At 41.3% G+C, this 14,137-nt stretch overlaps 1 protein-coding gene across 3 annotated transcripts; it reads right to left on the bottom strand.

Moving 5' to 3' along the window:
- Positions 1-6,963: 6,963 nt before the first annotated feature.
- Positions 6,964-11,401, bottom strand: LOC123098938 (protein NPGR2). Of its 3 annotated transcripts, none has more exons than XM_044521018.1 (6): positions 11,030-11,401; positions 10,380-10,700; positions 9,542-9,782; positions 8,219-9,435; positions 7,651-7,801; positions 6,964-7,493 (listed from the first exon to the last, which is right to left on the bottom strand). In XM_044521018.1, exons 2-6 carry the CDS (start codon positions 10,578-10,580, stop codon positions 7,171-7,173), a joined length of 2,133 nt encoding a protein of 710 aa, XP_044376953.1. In that variant the 5' UTR covers positions 10,581-10,700; positions 11,030-11,401; the 3' UTR covers positions 6,964-7,170. The 3 variants fall into 3 exon arrangements, with proteins under 3 accessions (XP_044376953.1, XP_044376952.1, XP_044376954.1); XM_044521017.1 differs by having other exon boundaries at positions 10,380-10,610; XM_044521019.1 differs by having other exon boundaries at positions 10,380-10,566.
- Positions 11,402-14,137: the final 2,736 nt, after the last annotated feature.

Genomic DNA, 14,137 nt, shown 5'->3' with positions numbered 1-14,137 from the left:
ACTCCAGATGGGAATTGTTGTCAATCAAGTTCCGTGAAAATCTGGAGGCGGTGCATGCATGCATACCTAGCCAAAGAGGTCGTTTTTTTTCTTCTATATGTATATCTATATCTATACTACTATTAAAATAGCAAACATAAAACCCCCTAAAGCCACACAACAAACTGTATACGGGATAAGCAGGACCCTCCGATCAAATCAAATTAAACATATCCTACTGTCCATATTACGCATCTATACTACTATTAAAAGAGCAAACATAAACTCTCCTAAAGCCACACAACAAACTATACACGGGATAAGCAGGACCCTCCGATCAAATCAAATTAAACATATCCTACTGTCCATATTACGCAAATGGTCTGCCATCCAAATCAACGGCTTAGATCAGATGTTCTGCCGAGCAGACGCCTCGGTCTGCCAATTCTCCTAGCGCTCCGCGTGCCGGATTGATTCCACCCGAATCGCGTTGGCGAGTTGTTTATCCCGCTAATTCCTCTGCTCCAGGCACACTCGATCTCCCTCCCAATTAATCTCATCTTCTCCTCCGGAGCGCCAGGCGCCCGATCTGGCGCCGTCCGCCGCCGCTGGGCCTCGCCTACACCACGCGTCGCCGGCGCTGCCGGCTGTCCGCCCAAACGCCTCCCTCTCCTCTCCCGTTTCTCTCTTCGCCTGCTGCCGTCGTCCGTCCGACCGGCCGCCGCGCCACACGCGCCGCCCGCCGAAGCATGCTCTCACGCCGGCGACCTGCGCCGCCCCACCGCCGGCCCTCCTGGACGCCACCTTCACCACCGCTCCTCATATCCGCCGCCGCACCGGTTCGTCGCCCGCCGGAGCATGCTCTCACGCCGGCGACCTGCGCCGCCCCACCGCCGGCCCTCCTCGATGCCACCTTCACCGCCGCTCCTCCTATCCGCCGCCGCCCCACTCACGCCGTCAGCACACACCTCTAGCCGGCGGCCTCTCCTTACGCGTGTGTCGCGGGTCGACGCCTGCCGCTTCTCTGTGGTCTCGCCTGATATCCCTGTCAGACGCGGGGGAGGAGGACGAGGTCGCCGCAGAGAGGTCACCCCGCCTGCTACCGGATCCGCTAATGGGCATTGTGCGGCGCATCGACGTCGGCACCAAGCAGTGCCTCCTGCTCCGAATGCGTCAGGCAAACCGCTCCGAATCGTGCAGTGATATTTTGATCTAATTGTTCCGAAGGTACGCACCGTTGCTTTTCTCTGCTAACATCTTGGAGGTGGCATGCCTTTGGTGAAGGAATTGGAAGCTGGCATTGGTTTTATTAGAGCATCCATCCAGGTCATACGTTCTTATAACTGAATATGGTGAACTGGGATCTGAAATGGGAACTGTCAGTTACAGGCATGCGTATTGTTTGACATTCTTCAGAAGTGCTATTTCATGTCAAGTTGAATGAGATGCTATTGACATCTACCATCTGAAAAAAGGAGATTGGTTTGTATTGTGCAATTGGGTTGACTAGGCTTTTATTAATTTTACATTCAGGAAGATATGCTCCTCCGCGTGAGCCACACCAATCTCAAAGGCCTCTTCCACTGTCGGTCAGCTCTCCACCCCCCATCTCCGCTCACTGATTTCCTCCACTTTCGAAATTTCTGTGGATTATACTCTCCTGTGCAATTGATAGTGAGAAATCGAATGCGAGATTTACTGATGATAAGCTTCAACTGTGTAGTGGTCTCTTGCATGGTTTATCGGATTTCGTGTAATTTGCAAATAATAAACTGACAATACAGCAAAACTTACTGAAGACATCTTTTCTTTCCAGTCAAAGGTACTCGATCATGCTTGCTACTATAGGGAAGGAAGTGGAACCACGGTTCATAAATAATAAGATTTTTCTGTCTGTTTTTTATTTCACACTGTACTGCAACGGTTATCTACTTGCAATCAGATAACTACATCTAATGCTTCCTAGATCTGGAACGTCAAGGTGTGGTTTCCTTGTTTTTCACTATTCCGTTTGACGCTTCATTTTCAAAATACATGAAAGTTCCTTGGAGATATGTCTACTTTATCTACAACAATTATCGCTATTGTCTTATTGAAGAACTGATTCCAACGACTAGATTGTGACCTGATGAAATGCCCCCTCTATCTTCAAGGATTGCTAGGAATATTTTTGGTATTTTGGTAATGCTATTGGAGTGAGTTTGCAATGCCTATTTGATCATGATCATTGCATGATTTTTTCAGTCAGAGAGATATTTGTGCCAAAAACAAGTGCAAAAATACCGAATTTTTGAACCCTCTTGAAATTAATGTATTTGGTTAAATGACATCGTTGTATGGCATTATTGTACAAAGACGTGATGCTGGATCATGTGAACAAACTTATTGGTGTATATACTTGCATAGGCAATTTGTGAAGCTTACATATTTGATATTTGAGATGTTGTTTTTGATGGTATATCATTTGTTATGTTGATGCAAATAACCTTGACATATGCCTATTTTATTGACTGTTTTTTTCAGAATTTTTTGTCGACCTATTGTGTTGCAACATAAATCGTATATATAATTTTGGATATGATTATTTGCACAATGACCACCCTGTCCAAATTATTCATATCTGAAGTAGTTCCCAGACCTGCGACTTCTGTTGATAATAAAGCATCTTGTATTTTTGATTTCTGCGGGCATGAGGTAAGCAAAGAAATTTCCCAATCTTTTTGCAGTGATGTGCATCTATTAAATTTTCTCAAAGAAAAAATGACTGTTATATGTCAGCTTGTCAGTTCAGACGATCAGAGGAGCATGTTCATCTTATCATATCTTTGCCTGTAGTGCCCAATATTGCTATGTTATGTGTATAGTTGAAGATGTAGCTGCACAGTGATTTCTTATAGCCTTCTCAATTTCAGTTATTACTTCAGATTTTGTCTGGTCATTGGCTCAGCAAAAATTATATCCATCAGATAGCTTGCTATTTTCCCAGTGGTGCAGATTTTCGTGCAGATTTTCTCTGAAATGATATATCAGCTAAACATTCTGGATATGCGTGTGTTCTTGCAAATGTACTCAAAGCCTCAACCTAGATTTTGTCCGAACCAAAGTTCACTTCTGATAGAGTACGTGTTCTGCCTATACCTTTTCGGTTGCTACATGATTTTGTTTGGGTACTGAGTATATAGCATGTTAAAAAAGGGCAAAATGTTTAAAAATATTTTATAATTAGGAACAAGATCAATTTCGTTCATTTACATGAAAACATTCTTTGCAAGTTCCCCTGCTCTCACAAAAGGAACACTCTGGTATACTTCCAAAAGCATTACATAGGTTATGACATGGCACTTAGGTCACTAAGCCCCCAGTGTTTTATTTTGTACTCTTTTTTCATATGGATCCAGAGCCTATGACCAAGTTTCTATCTGTGTGTTACTTGACTATCAATTTGTGGGACGAAATTGACTAAGTTACTGTTGTATGTAATGTGTTTTTGTTAAGTCTTTCTGTATGGTTGAGAAGTCCATTGTGTGTGCATGTTCGGCGGGAGACATGGTGCTCATATGGAAAGAACTATATCTGCAAAGCTATATTTAGCTCAAAAGATTGGAGTTACATTATTGCACTTGATCATTTTATTGAAATAATTGTCTCCTAACTAGGATGAATTGGAAAATTTCTTTCTACGATTATACGTGCGTTGCACGTGCATGATTACTAGTCTAAAGAAATGGCAGACTTTGCAGATCATGATCATCATGCCAAGGAAAGATCGATAGGATTTGGTCCATTCGGTGTCCTTCCAGACGGAGAAGCGAGAACCCTTTCTGCTTTGACCGCTTGCCCTCCTGGCCAGTGGCGGAGCGTGAACCAAATGTAAGGAGGGGCCAAGACGAGTGTGCTATGACATAGAAAAGGCTAGGGTGATCAGACATGCCGGAGGATTAGTAGAGCGATTAGTAGAAATATAAGCATACCGTGTAAATTTTTCTCTAGCAAGGGGTGGCCAAGGCCCGGTATTGTCCTCACTACGCTCCGCCAGTGCTCCTGGCACAGATGTGGGAAAAGGTCTCAGTTGCGGAATCAAATATGAATGAAGTTAGAACAATCAGCGTAAGCTCTTTCTCTAGGGCCACTATCAATAATGACAAGAACTCTTACCAGAGAAATCATCGAAATATCCTCATCCCCTGAAAGGGAACCCGAAAACATGACGAGAGTGGATAGGGTGACTAAGGAGGCCGTAAAAGTTAGTAGTGTATTTTTGAAAAATAAGATTACAAAAAGGCGAGAGCAGCATAATTGTTAGGATCTCCGATGCCGATCCTTAAAACTGTGGACTCATTCGGACCAGTCCACGGACAGTAATACGGGAGCCGGCCATACAACTTGCCCGGAGATGGTGCATGCATGCATGCATAACTAATTAAATGTCTCTTTTGTCTAAATAAATGGTAAACTGTGTTGAACATATGTAGCTGATCATCATGTTTACACTTCTATTAAATGCGAGTTTTTATTGGGACCACAATATCTGGTGAACGCGTCCTCTGGGGAGATTCCTGTACGAACAAATTGATCCATGAGTGTTCAAGCGAATGAAAATGGTTCGCTAGGAGGAGTCCCTCCGGAGACCTCTGGGAGCTCCTATACAGCGCTTCAGGCGCCCGTTCGCGGAAGGGGCGCTCATGGAGCCGCGACTTGGGCCGGCCCAACGCGCGCTCGCTTGCTCGGCACTTGTTAGCTGTTGGTCCCTGCCTCGCTGGGTTCGCTGCTGATTTTTTTAGGCAGGTTCGCTGCTGACTGGTCGGGTTGACCGGTCAGCCGCTGAATTGTCAACCATTGACTTTAGTACAAAATGAAAAACCGAGAAAAAAGGGGAAAATCATGAGTTTCAAGATGTTCATGCATTTTTAAAAAAAAGAATTTAAAAAAAGTTCATCGATTTTGAAAAAAGTTCATAAAAATTGAAAAAAGTTCATCGAATTTGAAAAACAAAATCATCGAAAATTAAAAAAGATCATAAATTTTGAAAAAAGATAATCAAATTTGAAAAAGTTCCTCCAATTTGAAAAAAATTCATAAAATTTGAAAATAAACTTAATCGATTTTGAGAAAATTTCCTCGAATTTGAAAAAATTTCACCAAATTTTAAAATAGTTCATGAGTTTTGTAAAAGTTCATTAATTTTGGGGAAAAGTTCACTGATTTTTGAAAAATTTCACGAATTTAAAATAGTTTGTGCATTTATGAAAAGAAAAAGAAAGCAAAGAATAGAAAGATACAAAAAAAAGAAAGAGAAAAAGAAGACCAAACATGAAACATTGTGTTTTTCCAATGTTGTGTTTTAAGAAATAAAACGAATCTATCACATAAGGTCGGGTTGCCCAGTTGGTTAGATTGATCCATACTACTATATCGGAACCAGTGCAGCTCGAGTCTTGTGGGGCACATCATTTTTGTTGCTTTAAAACAAGAAAAGAAGAGTTAATGGGCCCGCCCACTACGCGAGGTTGGGGAGAAGCCCAATAAGATTTGCCGAGACCTCCTCCTATTCAGCGGTTCAGGCGTCGATAGGGGGCCTGGTGCTCGCTAGTTTGCTATGTGGGCCACAGCCCGAAAGTGCCACCTATCCTCTCGTACCTCCTCGCTCTTTCACGAGGCACGTTCGCTAAGTAACATGGCCACCAGTTTAATATAGTTTCATTGGAAAATTTGTGCACTTAAAAAACTATGATTTCAAAAAACATATAATTTTGAAAAAAAATGAATTTGAAAAGAAATTTGTGGAACTAAAAAAAGTGCTCTGATATGAAAAAGTGTTCACGGATTTTAAAAGGCTTGAGATTTAGTCCATTAATTTGAGAAACATTGATGAGTTTCAAAAACATTGTGTGGACTCTGTAAAAAGTTCACTCATTTAATGAATGTTTATGGATTTAAAAAAGTTCTTGGGTTTGAAAAGGCTCTTGGATGCGAAAAGAGTTCACAAATTTGATAAAAGAATATCCTAAATTTAATGACATTTACGGATTAAAAAATCACCTGTTTGAAAAAAAAATCAGGAATTTGAGAAAATTTCATCGATTTTAGAAAAATCATAAAAATGAAAAAAAATGAAACTAATTTTTTTCACGAATATGAAAATAAATCATGAATTTAAAGAGAGGATGGCCAAAAATGAAAACAAAAAGTAAAAATTTTGAAGAGAAAAAGAAAATTTTTAAAAAAATAATGAAAAACACCGAAGGAGAAAACAGAAAGAAAATCGGAATGGAAAGTTACTCAAAGCTTCCCACCGTTGAAATCACTAATTAAGGAGCACCCTTTGCAAAGGTCATTCCCACCTCCTCAGATTGCAACAAGTGACGCATGTGTGCCAGTTGTTGCAACCTGAGAGTTTCCTTTTTCCGTAGATCCGTTTATTCAAAACATTACATCTCTTAAACCGTGCGTCCAAATATCAAACCGTTTTCACCGTTGGATTCCTCGCGTTGAGATCTTTGAAAATAGGTCTCGTCTTGATTAGTTTTGATGAATTTTTTTCTGAAAAAAAGGCAAAAAACAGACAAAAAAACTAACCGGGAGCATGTTTTTTTTCTTTTCAAAAGAGTCACGACTGTGCCTCTCCTGAAAAAAAACTTGTTGTTCCTCTCACGAAAGCAAATCCGAGGCACGACTGTGCCTCTCATGGAAGCAAATCCGTGCCTCTCGCAGAAGTTTAAAAAAAACGCTGCTTGCCGGTTTTAAAAAAAATGTATTTGGTTTCACATAACATCCAATCCAGTTGAGTAATGGTTGTGGTTCTTCCAGTGACGTTTACTCTGTGAAAAAAATGCATGTGTTTTCAATCCCTGCCTTAGTGCTTATTACAGCATCTGGTTTGCATTCTGTGCTGGTCAAAATGTACTGATAGTGAAGTGATATTAACAACGTTTCACGTGTGCTCTTTCAAAATTACAGCCAAATCACATAGCAAAAAGTTGCCAGTTAAACACGAGCTGCCAGGGCGTGTGATGCTATATATAATTTCAACATGTTGGTAAAATCAACGCAATTATGATGATACATGCGTTTTGTATTTTACTATTTTCTGTACCGTGTATACTTCTTTTCTTCAAACCCACTATTCATCCTATATATGAGACCTACAACTGCTCACAGTTTGATTATTCCCTATAAAAGTTGGATGCGATGTTATCTGAACGGTTCAGCCGGGGCGGTTTCTTCGAGAAGGGCAGCCGCCTGAAAACATTCGGCAGCTTCAAGTGCTGCTGATGAACTGCCCCCTTCATCTTCATAGGTTAGGCCGAGGTTAAACCATGCAACATGGTTCGTTCTGTCCAGTCTCAGTGCGTCAGATAGGAGGCACCTTGCGGCAGGCAAGGGCCTGCCTCCAAGCTGTCGAAGAGCAACGGCGGCAGATATCAAACTCGGTACGTGCTTAGGGTCGAGATCCAATGCTTTGGAGTATGCTCCAAGAGCCTCCTTTAGAAACCCTCTTGCTTCAAGTAGCTTTCCTGCATGGATAAACATCTTCGTAAATATTAAGAATGAATTTTGTTTTCCGGTGAAGAATTGGTGTCTCCTTGTGAACTACTGAAAATGTTGTTGTGTCAACACGGTGCAAGGATTCTTGAGAATGGGGAAGTTGGTGGTAAGGAGAATATGAAGCACCTGTAGCATGATAAGCCAAGGGAGAATATGCACTGATAGCCTTTATTTTCGATATGCAAAGCTCTGTATCCCTCCACTGTGACAGGCTTAGGTACAGAAGGGCCAGATTGTACCATGCCTCTGTTTCCATGCTACCATCATCCTTCGAGCCCTGCGAAAAGTTGAACAGCGATATCAGAAGTCTTCTCACTTCTTTTTCTAATGGAATCCCATAACTGTATGCGGCAAACAGAACAATGCTCTCCCCTTTTACTCAAAAGCAATCATTCCCAACATGGCATTGCAATTTATTCTGTCAACTGAATGTATATGCTTAAAAATCATGTAAGATGCTTGTCCTTCTAGCTGTCATTAATCAAAGATATGATAAGAAACTGTTCGGGCTGGCTTTTTCTTATTACAGTAAAAGGTTATTTATTTAACAGATACAGATTTTTGTTTTCAGTTTGTCATCATATATGCAAATAGATACAGTACAGAAATGAAAGATAATGCTGTGAAAATATTAAGCACGACAGTCGTATGTTTTAGGAAAAACTCCAAAATCGATTTTTTATCAGGTAGCTACCTGTAATACAAAATTCCCAGAGTTGAAACTTTTCTTCCTGAGTTGGATGACAGCAAGAAGCTGGGTATAAGTCTCGACTGCCTTCTTAAATTGCCCATTTGCAGCCTGAATTTTGGCTTTGGTTTGCAACAGATCTCCTTGGCAACACTTTGCAGTCTGATCAAGGGCAGCATTTACAATAGATTCAGCATCTTCGAACCGTTTTTGAGCACTCGTGATACGAGCTACAAGGAGCCAGCTCCTTAATTCTGAACCATTCTCCAATTTCAGTAACTTCTTTGCATAAAGAGCTGCTACATCTAGTTTCCTCTGCTCAGCATTTTCAAGGCTCAGATTGTACAGTACCCTAAAATCTTTGTCTTGCATCTTCTTTTCAGCAACACCAAGCACCTTCAGTGCTTCACGCTGCTGAGAAGCCCTCTCCGTACCACTCGGAGCATATCTAGCTTGACGGGAGAGGGAAATGCCAAGTAGAAGGTCCGCGACAACCTCTAACTGGTCACAACCTCCATCGAGACTAGCAAGGGCTCTGCGTGCATAGGATGCACCTTCTTCAGCATGTGCACCGTTCTCGCTACAAATTTTTGAAGTTAGAAGAAGTTCTTTGAGACAACTGGAGTCCTCTCCAAATCTTAGTATCATTTTGAGCAGATTGAGGGCAGCTAGATCATCTTCTTCTGCTAGGTAACACAGTGCAACATTGTACAGCCACTCTCTGCTGTGTAACACACCAGGTAATAGTTTTTCAAACTGACCGGCTAGAGGTTTTAACCGCCCTGATATGGACAATGCAAAAGTCAGATGATGCATCACAGTTGGGTCTCTCTCAAGCCTCTTAAGGTTGAATTTCATCAATAAAATCATCAAAAGAAGAATAGCTTCCTCCAAATTATTCTGAGGTACAAATGAACCATCCAATTGGGATCGAAGAGGTGGAGTGCAGGCCTCACAGCCACTGTATAGGAGAAAAATAGCAAACTCCTTCTGTATTCTACCAATGGCCTTTGCATCGAGATTCCAACTACTAAGGAGAGCCCTCCTATATGAAGAGAGCGCTTCAGGAGGGAAATCCGCTAATTTCCATAGCTCAGGAAGCAACTCAACGGCACTGCGTATTGTTGCATTCAAGTTACTACCATCTCCAAAGTTGGCTGGTAAGCCCTTAGGCAGTGCTGATTCTATAACATCCAATATTGTACTGCACTCCTGTGCAGCTTCTGCAAAACGAAATTGAGTTGAAGTAATGTTTGAAATAGTATGACAGAGATGAAGAGAAGATCAAATGATGGGCATCCGTACAAAAACGAGAGGTACGGGTTGTACCTTTCAACTTCCCAAGATCACGAAGTGCTATAGTTTTGAGATATATTGTCTCCATTACTAGATTGACAGTATGCAAGGACATTGGTGGATAACTGGAATGTGGATCGGCCCTTGCTAATCTACTGATGGACATTTTCACCAAAGGAATTAATTCAGCCGTATTTATCCCATCAAGCACACGAAGTGCTTCTTCAACATGCCCCTGTTGGTACTCGACTTTTGCAAGCAATGCCCTTGCTTCCTGAAAATTTATTGGTATTTACACTTATGAACTATGAATGAAATAAATTTGGAGCACCCTTATTGGGACGGCTATGAAGCTTACAATCATTAGGCAAGGCATCTTTCTTACACATGTGAAAGCACTTGAGAAATAGAGCATACCAACAGGTACAAATTGCAGACTGATGTACTACAGCACACAGGGTGCAGAAATTCAGAGTATGTACTGTGTTGTGATTTATAGGATGGTAACTACAAACTAGCATAAAATTGAATATAGAATTACAATGAAGAGAAATAGCAGGCAGAGGGACATATAATTTCAGAAAGCGTGTACAAGATGTCACAGGCAGATGTTTTTGACACATTATGCAGCAGAATCAAAGACAAAATGATTCCCTCTTCTGGAGAAAAAATAGACAATCAATACATGAAACAGTCCGATAAACAGCTCAAGGACTTCAGTTGCATATAGTATCGTTTGGCATGAAGCAAAGTGTACAAGGAAAACGTGATATAAGCATTAGAGTAGACAATTCAAAACGATGAGCAGATTCAACAACAAAAAAGCACTGTTGGTCATGAGAAGATTTATGCTACAAGATGAAGCACCAACCTCATAGTTAAGGGAACCACCCTCCTGGAGAGACAACTCGGCTTCCCGAAGACCGTCATTTTTGGCATACAACTCGATTTCGCCATTGGACGGGTTCAGCTCATCCACCAGATTGGCCTGCTCCCCGGAGCAGAGGCACTGCATCGCCATCCGCCGAAACACGCTACGAGATCTCCCCCTGTCTTTCCTGCCCTCCATCATGCCCCATTAGACCCTCGTTAGCACATTTCCCTGGCGGAAAGAATTGTGTATTAAGAATCGCGATGTTTAGCCACTGGCAACCATGACATTGCACAGCTTGGTATTATTTGAGCAATGATCCTACAGAAAGTAGTGCATACATAACATGATTAAAAACAGCACAATTTGATGATATACTTTGGGAATTGACCACCACAATTACCAAGATTGGTATTTCTCTAAAAAAAATGGAGAGAGCATCAGTTCTTTTTCGTCTGTAATAGAGCATCACTCAGAGATATTCCAACAAAGACTCCGAATTTAGCACATATACAGTACTAGGTACAAAAGAAACATTGAAACTCACTCCTGAATTCTGCTAGAAACAAGGGGGGAATTCCGCAGAGAATCCCCACCGCTAAGCGCTGACAGTTGTACCGAACTAACCGATCGAAGAACTCGCCGCTCACCTTGGCCGGACGAGGAAGGCGCGATTCCCGGCCGACGGAGCTTCCCCGCAGAGACAACTCGGCCAGCCAATCAAGAATCCAGTCCCGCCTCCAAACCGATCGCCAAGAACGCCAATTCGGGCGGAATTCGAACCGCACCGGGCGACGGGATCGGGGGAGCTCCGCGGAAGCGACGGGGCCGGCGATTCGATCGAGACGCGGATGGGGCGCTCCGGATTCCTCCTCCGGAGACAAATCCAAGAAACGCCGCGGGGGAGGGAGCGAGTAATCTCTCTGGAGATCGATCCTCCTTGCTGTTGGCCACTCGAAATTTGTTTACCAGTACTAGTAGTACTACCAGGTTGCTGTTGGTGTTGGGCCGCTGTCTCCACGGGACGGGAATTTACGGAACTTTCCAGGGGTGGGCCGCAAAAGGGATTCCGTTCTCATTCCGTAAAGGTCGAGGGGAGGATGTTTATAGATAGATAGATCCTCGCGGTTTCATAATATTGGTTTTTATAATACTCCGTTCAGGACTAGTCCTTGGAGGCATATTTTTATTTTACAAAAGAAATCTCTAAACATCGTGCGCCTGCGCTGCTTGCGGGCCTAGCCAACAGGGTCTAGCAAATCATGTAGACGCAATACATGATCAAAGAGTGAACACACGCGCGCTCACAGCGTTCGGCCAAGACTAAAAATCATGGAGATCGGAGACCGAGGAAGCTATATATAGCAAAATGTCGATGAATATAGGACTTGCTGACGCAACAGCGACCTACGGAACGTTGTTGATGTTGAGACACATAGGTGTCGAATCAAGGTCACGTCATTTTAGTTATAGCTTAGACATAGAGTTAGCACCTACGAACATTTTCTAGCATTTTTGCATATGCACATTTATTATCCACTTCTAAGGGGAACAAATATGTAGTTTGTGCTTGAATTTTAAATACTACTCCCTCTGTCCTATGATATAAGATGTTTTTTTTTGCGGGAATATAAGACGTTATTACAATTAATATGGGAGACAGAGCGAGTAGATCGTTCGGAAATTAAAGCAATTAGGAAAATTTTGTGCATTGAAAATCCTGGAAAACTTGGGAGAAGCAACATGATGCTTCAAAAGTGGCATAAGTGATCCATTTGTTCGTTAAAGGGGTGGGTGTGACTGTTGTGACAGTGTTTGCTTGTACTCCCTCCGTTAATATTTGTTTTTTTAGAGATTTCAACAAGTGACTACATACGGATCAAAATGAGTGAATCTACATTCTAAAATGTGTCTATATACATCCGTATTTGGTTGTCCATTTGAAATCTCTAAAAAGACAAATATTTAGGAACGGAGGGAGTATATCTCTGTGGAACTATGACGATTGTTTTCATTTGATTTGTGTTCGCCTCTAAGTGTAACGTAAGCTGACCTCCACATGATCAGTATCTAGACAAATTGAAGACAACAATTTTAGGATGGAGGGGGTATTATTTTTGTTTCAACGGTTTGTTGTTTGACAAATCTAAACAAAAAAAGGTTGCTAAAAAAATCTAAACAAAAAGAAGATCCAAGACCAATTGTTTCTCCATGAATAATGCATGGTTATGTGGATTAGGCTGGGTAGTTCTGTAAAATCTAGAAATGTTCAGGGTCTAGCTGCACAGAAAAAGCTTGGCTTTTCTTAAAACATCCAAAGCGTACTCAATCGCGTGGGGCCCAGCAGGATCACGCCTGGGGTTATTTTATATTCAGAATGAACATATAATATGGGTCCACTTTATACCCGAATGACAGGCTGTGCAACGGCGGGACCACAGATCAGTGACTGGAACCCATTCCTCGTCGACTGGGCACGTTCCAGCTGTCGGGGAGCCGCTTCCGATGACTGAGCGCGTCTTTCCAGAACACTCAACCTTTGACCGCGTGCGGTAGTTTTTTATTGCCCTGCAAAGCCAACTTTTTTTTTTGAGACGACGCTGCAAAGCCAACTGTTTGGGCCTCAACTGTTAGGCCGTGGCATGTAGAGATGGGCCGCAGCTACTACTCAAATTACAGATTATTCCAGGGAGCATCTACGTCTCTCAAACTGATCGTTGCGTCGGCTGTTACATCGTTATAGTATGTACGTTCGCCGTTTGCTGCGGCCCATATACATATTACAAATTACAGATTATTCTCTTTTTTTATATTTTTCGAAAACTAATATATACATATATCGAAAATTATCCTACTAAAATTTAGAAAAATCACTAAACATTAAAAATGTTCATCTACTGCAAAACACTTTTCATGTCAATTGTAAAAAATGTTCATATCATCAAAACATTGTTCATCACATTTACAGAGATATGTTTGTGACATTATTAGGAAAAGATGTTCGCGTCACTTTGGAAAATGTTTTGTACCATATGGAAAAAAAAGTTCATGGCATTTAAAGAAATGTTCCTAACGCTTACAAAATGTTTTGCGTGTTTTGAAAAATATTCATATTATTATTATTAATGAAAAATGCTCCCCGTGTATTTTCAAAACATTCAGTGTGGATTGAGAAAATGTTCAACACTTAAAAATGATTTGCGCATTTTTGAAAAACATTCAGTGTGAATTTAGAAAATGTTCAATACTTAAAAATTGTTCAATGTGTTTTGAAAAAATGTTCACCGTGTATCTGTTAAATGTTCAACATGTATTCAGAAAAATGTTCAGTGTGCATTCAAAATGTTTCTACGTGTATTTGAAAACTGTTCAACTTATGTACAAAGAATGTCTAATGTGCATGTGACAAATTTTCAACATGTATCCAAAAATGTTTAACTTCTATTAAAAATGACATGTGTTTGATAAAAATACTACCTCTGTCTCGAAATATATGACATTTTTTAGGCTACAGTAGCCTACAAATACATCATATATTTTGAGACGAAGGTAGTAAGAAAAAACGAACCAGAAAAACCGAAAAAAAACAAAGAGAACCAAAAAAAACACAGATCATAAAATAAGAAAAAACTCTAAGAAACCCGACCAAGAAAACACACAAAGGGAAAAAAGGAAAGAAAAAAATACGCGGAAGGTTCAAAACCGAATTGTACCTGTCAATGGAACCTTCCCAGAACCGCTCTATTGGGCCAGTCCAC

This window comes from Triticum aestivum, chromosome 4D (genome assembly GCF_018294505.1).
Source record: "Triticum aestivum cultivar Chinese Spring chromosome 4D, IWGSC CS RefSeq v2.1, whole genome shotgun sequence".
Classification (NCBI taxonomy): Eukaryota; Viridiplantae; Streptophyta; class Magnoliopsida; order Poales; family Poaceae; genus Triticum; species Triticum aestivum.
The sequence above is the reverse complement of the archived record's forward strand: the minus strand, read 5'-3'. Positions and strand labels throughout refer to the sequence as shown.